This window comes from Cynocephalus volans, chromosome 11, assembly GCF_027409185.1.
Source record: "Cynocephalus volans isolate mCynVol1 chromosome 11, mCynVol1.pri, whole genome shotgun sequence".
In the NCBI taxonomy this organism is placed as follows: Eukaryota; Metazoa; Chordata; class Mammalia; order Dermoptera; family Cynocephalidae; genus Cynocephalus; species Cynocephalus volans.
In genome coordinates, this window is record NC_084470.1 from 104,060,649 (window position 1) to 104,068,407 (window position 7,759).

At 42.1% G+C, this 7,759-nt stretch overlaps 1 protein-coding gene across 1 annotated transcript; it reads right to left on the reverse strand.

Annotated features, from left to right (window-relative positions):
• Window positions 1-1,614: 1,614 nt before the first annotated feature.
• Window positions 1,615-7,524, reverse strand: LOC134390531 (alpha-1,4-N-acetylglucosaminyltransferase-like). Its single transcript, XM_063114006.1, has 3 exons — window positions 7,114-7,524; window positions 4,107-4,122; window positions 1,615-2,213 (listed from the first exon to the last, which is right to left on the reverse strand). The coding sequence occupies exons 1-3, from the start codon at window positions 7,522-7,524 to the stop codon at window positions 1,615-1,617; spliced, it is 1,026 nt and encodes a 341-aa protein (XP_062970076.1).
• Between the last annotated feature and the right edge of the window lie 235 nt (window positions 7,525-7,759).

Consider the following 7,759-nt stretch of genomic DNA (forward strand, 5'->3'; position numbering starts at 1 on the left):
CTCACTATAAAAATCAAATTATCATTATTGCCACAGTGAATTTATATAATCACAGCCTAAAATAAGGAAATGTGACATTTCAGGTTGACCTATTTGGTCTCATCAGAAGACAATTCATATATTTTTTAAATATTGAAAATATTCTTAATTAAACCCCTCAAAACCCTGGAAGTCAGGAATGGTAGTTGAAGAACCAGTTGTCATACATTCTTTCCTGTGGAGATTGTCAGAAGAGCTGAAAACCAGCAGGGGTCCAGGGACACAACCCAGAGGACAGCCATGGGTGTGGGGAGTTGGGGGACTAGGCAGCCCTCGTAGCCTGGCTATGGTATCAGATATCTAAGAGTCCAGAGCAAGTAGCTGGGAATAATCAAAGCTGGGCAAGAGACATAACTTGTGCACATTTGTTAATGAGACTGTCAAAGTTGTGATTCTCAAAGAGGGAAATATTAGAATGAAAGGGGATGGATGGACGGACTTCGAAAATGCATCTTAATTTTATATTTGCAGAAAACTGTTAACTTTTTTCCCATAAAGCAAAGTATCAAAAGGGAAGTTCTAGAAAATCTTGGCTGAAGAAATGTATTTGTGGAAGAAATGTTAATTCTCATACCTCCTGAAAAGAAGAGATAATTTTTAAATTTTTCAATTGACATATAAAAATTGTATATATTTATGGTGTACAACATGATGTTTTGAAATGGAAGAGATAAGTGTTTATGTGAATCTAAAAAGAGCAGCAGTTTTAAATAATTTGAGTTTGCTTTTATGAGCCAATTGGGGCAGGGTAAATGTATATATTAGAAAGGGGCAGGGCAGGAAATAGCAGACACCCTGGGGACGGGAGCAGACTATGTCAGGGGCATGTGGCCAGAGATAGGATACAAGTGCTGGGGACCTTTTCTGCTTGGTCCAGCTATATCCTCAGCACCTAAATCAGTGCTTGGCACACAGAAAGGGCTCAATATTTATCAACAAAATGCTTTAATAAGTGTCAAAATCAGGACTAGAAATCAAGTCTCTCTTTTCTCCAGACAATGCTCTAACAGGTCCTGGAACTAATCTTACAATATTAAACAGAACATGTAGCAAGACTGCTAGCTGCCTATCCCAACACCCCTTTCCTCTCCCTCCTTCAATTTCCCAGCCTCTCTTGCGGCTATGCTCTAGGCAGTGAGCTGTAAGCGAAAGCATTATATGGTACTTGAAAGAAGTCTTAATAAAATAAAGGGGGTGCACCTTTCCTCCTCCCTTCATTCTGCTGCCTGAAATGCAGATGTGATGGGCTGGAGGTCAGCAGCCACATGGACCATGAGCTGTGAACACTAAGGGCCAAAAGCAGAAAGATGCAAAAAGCCTGTCCCTGATGACTGCTGTTACCATACATGCCCTGGGTCCCCCACCTCCAGACTTCTGTTACATGAGAGAGAAATAAACTTCTATGTTTTATAACCACTGTTCTTCGGGATTGTTCTATCATAGACAGAGACAGCTAATCTTAACTGGTGTGTGGGGAAGCCCCACCTCTGTGGAGACAGTGGAGATTAAGTGAGAGCATGGAACTCCAGAAGGTGTCTGGTTCCACCCTGCAGTAGCAGCAACCCCACATTGGCTCTATTTGTTCCCTGGACCCAGCTCCCCAGTCACTGGCCCCTCTGGTCCTTGAATCAGGTCCCTGTAAGTCCTGGGACAGTGCTTGTGGTAGAGATTTTCCACCAGTGTGTTGCTTCCTCTAACCACTGCTCTCCCCTCCTGGTTCATGTAGTTCCACAAATGCAGGGCATAAGAGTCATTGAAGCTCGGGTCTCTGTCCCAGACTTCACAGTAGCATTTCCACTCTGGATAGGAGATGGGGTAAAATCTCTGGGGGTGTAGGAAGGACATGTTCAGACACCTGAGGTCACTCAGCTCCTGGAAGTCTCTGAGATTGCGCCACACCGTCAACATCCTTGTCATCAAATCAGGACCCTGGTAGCCCCAAGTGTCTGAACTGTAGTGTTCAACAAAGTTTTCCAGGCACCCCCACAAGAAGGGATGGCGGGGGCGGAACCCAAACACCCCATTACTAGAGTACTGAGAAGCTTGTGCAGCCAAAACGTTCTCCTCTGGGATGGGCCTGATGGAGATGACATCGGTGTCCATGTAGATGCCACCATATTTCCAGATGATGGCCAGGCGGGACGCATCTGAGCTGACATGGAGCCAGTTTTTCTCTACAGTTGATCTGCAAGAATAGATGCAAATCAGCCCCAAGTAGCCAGAAAGAGGGAGAGTGTCACAGCAGGAGGCCAGGCCCAGAGTAGCTGGGGAGCAAGCCAGCTTCCCAAAAATAAATTTGCCACACGCCCAATTTTGCAAATTTACCAAACTTACCTCCATCCCCCAAATTTTTCTTTGAGTAAAAAAACAATATCTATGGGAAGAGTTTAGCAGCTTTTAAAGATTTCAGGAAATTGTTCCTTTTTTTTAATTAAGGCAGTGGAAAGATAAAAAAGAAATCCAGAAGGGATTTCACAATGAACTGTATGAATCATTCTCCAACACGAATGTACATTAACCACAAATATGCAACTGTGAAGGAAGAATCAAAAGGAGTCCTAAAAATGCTAAAAACTGATGAAGAAAAAATAAAATAGGAAACTAGAAAAAATCAATATGGATGCTATTTGAGAAATTAGTAAAAGAATCTTATAATGCATGCATGCATGCCTTTGTTCACTTATTAATTCTATTAATATTAATTGAAGGCCTACTTAATATGTGCCAAGCTCTGTTACAGCTACATAGGATCCAGCAGCGAACAGACAAAAATCCCTCCTGGGAGGAGATAGACAAGTAAATATAAACTGCATTGGGTGTTGATAAGGACTACAGACAAAATAAAAGTGGGGTGGGGGTTGGCTATGAAAGTGGCAAGGTGGAACAGTATATAATATTAGGTTTCAGCAGAAACTTGAATGGGTGGGCGAACCATGCCCATATCTGCGAGAAGAGGTTTCTAGGTAGAGGGAAAGCAAATGGAAGGGCCCTGAGACAGGAGCACGCTATCTATGTGCAGGAACAGAAAGGAGGCAGTGTGGCTGAAGCAGTGTAGAGAAGGGAGGGGTTAGGTGATGAGATCAGAGAGGGACAGCAGTGGGAAGGGAGGGTAGACTGTGTAGGCTGCGGTCAAGACTTTGAAATTATTTGCAATGTTTGGAATAAAGGAGTGATGTGATCTGAATTAGACTTCAAAGGGTCACTCGGGCTGCTGTGTGGAAAACAGTCTAGGGTGGGGGTTAGGAGATGGCAAGAGCAGAAGACAGGAGGCAAGTTAGAAGGCTTTGGCATAATCCAGGCAAGAGATGATGGTGGCTTGGAACAGGGAGATAACAGCGGGGGTGAGAGAAGTGGTCAGATTCTGGGTACATGTTGAAGGTAAGCTGGATTGGATGTGGGATGGGAGAGAAAGGAGTCATGATGATTGCAAAGGCTAAAAGTGTGAGCAAAACAGAAAATGACTTTTTTTAAAAAAAGAATAAAAATAAATCAGTATAAATGGCAATGTTCCATATGGAATGCTATGATTTTGAATACAGAAAACAAAATATATTTTCTGAATTTAAATAGTTAATTAAAAGGTTTAATAATAAAAAAAAGAAAAAAGAAACAACCAGCTTTGGCTTTTGACAAAATAACATTTTTAAAAATTCTAGTATAAAATCAAATGAAAGCAAGTCAAATAAAACGTTGCAGGAATCTGCACAAGCTATTAAAGATAATCATATTGTATACACTTGCTGAAAACCTCATAAATAATAATAATAGCTAACATTTATAAATAATTGCGCCAAGCTTTTTATAATCTACACATACACAAATACTCAAAGACAGGTACTATTATCCTTATTTTTCAAGTGAAAAATTAGAAGAAACAGAATCTCGGTCATTTGTCCAAGATAAAAGAGGCAGTGGTTGGATTAGGGGCGAAGCAGTCTGGCTTCAGATATCCATTCATTCAAAGCAAACAAGGTTTTGGTAAAAATAAGTAAATATGATTATTTAGTAAATTGGCAATTGTTACTGGACATCACCAGAGACATAGGATATCAAAAGCCACGCAGAACCAGAGGAGGAGGAAGCCTGCCTTGATGTGGGTATTACACTAACGCCAACCTAAAACACCAGAGCTCCAACAGGGGCAAGTACCACAAGGAGGTTTGGGGATCTGGATGCTCAAAGAATAGATGCCCAACCCCACCCTACACCCACAGTATTCATCCCTGAGCATCTTCAAGGGGTACAATTGCCCAGACCAGTGCCGCAAGCCCAGTGGTCACCAGCCAGCTATGGCACATTCAGTCCTCCCAAACAGGTGGTCCCCAGCTGTCCTGAATGGCCTATCTGGGGCAGATCATGCCACAGCCCAGCACCCCAACAGTATCGTGGTATGATACCTATAGATGCACAGACCAGTGTAGTACCTTGCAGTCTCAGATGGAGCAGAAACTTAAAGGCTCTGCATCCCAGGGCCCACCTTGCTCCTAAGATCCAACATAGTAAAATTAAGGTGCAGCTCAGAGCAACCTAAACTGTGCTCCATGAACATGAGTCCCAAGAGATTATTTATGTGTCACACTGAAAGAGGATTCCATGCTCAAATAAGTTTAGGCAGTCATGGACCGAATCAAATTAAAATTTCCTTAGTTCAGAATTGAAAGAGGCTTTAATATCATTATGTGCATGATTCATCTGTGAGAAAAGGATGTAACAGGCAGCAACTCCCAAAATAATTTGACTTGAGATTTCTTTTTCCATAGAGCCCAATAGTATCATTAGTACTAGTCTAGCCCAGTATGGAAACCTGTATGGTCCTGGATACAAATATTATTAATATAATTATAATATATATAATATTATATACTGCAATATGTAGTATAATGATAGAATAATTATACTAATAGTATAACTAGTTTCAGTCTAGCCCAGTATGGAAACTTGTGTGGCCCTGGAGCACCCACTAGCAGGCTAGCACTGAGAGCTTCGGGGACCAAACTGCACGTGCTCTCCACTCCCAGCACCTGCTTCCCTGGCCCCAGCCACCTACCCTGTTACTGGCTGGTGCAGAGCCAACTACTTGTCAGGAACCTGTTGGCAACTGCCAGGACCTAGCAGGTAGAAACTCAGTCAATTGAGCAGTTCCACCTCCTCCTGACAGGTCCCAATTTGAGACTTCTGGCTCTTCCAGAAGGGAGATGGGCACTGTGGGATCTAGAAGTCACTAAGGCCAAGTGTGAAACTGACCCTAGGAGTTGTCCCCGGCCCCAACCGCTACCTGCCTGTCCCACCAGACCCTCCCCCTAAAGCCTGTCACTTAGTCCAGAAAATGTCTCCACCCGACAGCAACTTGGTGCAAGCATGACTACCACCCAAGACAGTCCACCCCATCCCCAGGCTAACGATGCAGGCCAGGACAGGAGTTTTCTCTCTTTCTATGTAAATACTGTAGTAGGCTAAATAATGGCCACTCAAAGATATCAGGTCCTGATTCCTGGAACCTGTTACCTCATATGAGAAAAGAATCTTTGCAGATGTGATTAAGTGAAGGACCTTGCGATGAAGAGATTATCCTGGATTCTCCTGATGGGCCCTCAATGCAACCACAAGTTACCATTAAGGAGAGAAGTAGAGGGAGATTTTACACACACAGAGGAAAAGGGGATTTGCAGATGGAGGCAGAGATTGCAGTGATGGGCAACAGGCCGAGAAATGCCGGCAGCCCCCAGAAGCTGGTAAGAGGCAAGAACAATTCTTCCCTAGGACCTCCAGAGGGAATTCGGCCCCACTAGCACCTTGATATCAGTCCAGTGAAATGAACTTGGGACGTCTGGCCTCTAGAACTGTGAGAGAATAAATCTCTATTATTTCAGGTGACCTTGTTTGTGGTAATTGATTACAGTAGCCATAGGAAACTAACACAAGTACCTAGATAATAATCCTCAATTTTGCCACTTGGCCCGCAAAGCCTGAAATAAAAAGTTTATTGATATTTGTCCAGATTATGATTAGAATTTAAACAGGACTTTACGTGGCAAGCAAATAGTATTATTTTGATATCAATTTTTAAATTACTTTTTGTTTACTTAAATAATTTTATTAATGAAATTAACACATTCTCATTACTAAATTCACTCCTAATGCAATCATAATAAAACAACTTCTACTAGTTTTATTGTGTTGTATAGTTTTTTCAGGTCTTTTGTTTCCAGTAGATGAATGTGGGTTTTTGCATAACAGAAATCATTATAATTGTTATAATTACATTATCAAGGGGGGATTTTTAATTTCATTTTGTGTTATAGTCTTCATAAGATGTCAGTTTTTAAAACTATCATAGTTAAAGCCTACATAATGAAATCATTGAGTGGTTGTACTGCAGTTTCCTCAAGTACTGCCTGAATGTGGGTTCTCTATGAGAGAAATATTAAATTGAAGTACATTTCCTTATTAAGCTATGCTGTTAAAATAAGGATTACAAAATTCCTAAGAGCTCCAGGATTTCACAGTCATATCTTCTTTTTTTTTTTTTTTTGACCAGTAGGGGTATTGCAACCCTTGGCACTACCAGCGCCACACTCTCCTGAGTGAGCCACGGGGCCGGACCTCCCAGTCATATCCTAACATAGCAGCACTCCACGGATTGTTCATGAATTTTCTACTTACATTATTTCCATGTTAAATATTTCCTGGTTTCCACCTCAAACACAAGGAAAGTTTAACATAGATGGGTTTTAAAAGTGTAGTAAAAAATAAGTGTTCTGTGCAACTAGAAAAGATATAAAAACTCATTCAATTAAGAATAGTCTGAAAAGTAACCTAGATCCCGAAAGAAATAAGGCTAGAAGAAAAAGACACCAGGCTGAAGATAATCCTAACTTAAATCTCTCCTTTTTTACTTGTATCAGGTCTCAATGTGGTAGAAAGAGGGGAAGGCAAGAGTCGAAAAATCTGGGTTCTAGTCCCATCTCTGACACTGAGTTCTTTCCCTCAGTTTACCCATCTATACATGAGTAGGTTGGACTCATTTCTGTGGTCCCTCCCAACACAGACATGCTAAGTTTCCTAAATACTTACTTGAATGTACCATGAAAACAATGGTGTGTCTTCAAACAGCCTTTTCATATCCAAAGGGACAAAGAAAACGCTGTCTATTGCTGAGAGGAGGGAAAAGGCTGAGTAAGTGGAGTTTGAGGGCAGATGTGAGGAACTGTTGAGACCCTTCATAAAGAATGCAACAGGCTGTTCGGGATAAGTCTTGGCAGCAGACTCCACTGCACAGGAGACCATCGGGGGCGGCTCCATTCTCTCCGAGGTCTCTATAAACACAATGCTGTGTCTGTGGCTCAGGAGGGCTTCTGGCCCCTGCCGAGACCTGAAGGGATGCAGGCAGGAGAAGAGGCAGCTGGACTTCAGGGTGAGCTGGTAGAGGAAGCCACAGGCAAGCAGCAGGATAACCAGCAGGGAGAACTGGGCCTCCTTCAGCATGTCTACTCCTCTCTCCCAGCCCGCTCCTTTAAATCAACACAATTAATTTAAAATCATTCACAAGACCTGATAAAGATAGCACACAAGAAAATGACACCTGGGGCTGCCTGGTTAGTTCAGTTGGTTAGAGCACAGCCTTGTAACACCAAGGTCAAGGGTCGGATCCCCATACTGGCCAGCTTCCAAAAAAAAATAGAAAATGACACCTGAATGTTACTTAAAAACTTAGATGAAA

Coding starts and splice junctions, on each gene's coding strand:
- LOC134390531 (XM_063114006.1), bottom strand. CDS start 7,524: ATGCTGAAGGAGGCCCAGTTCTCCCTGCTGGTTATCCTGCTGCTTGCC.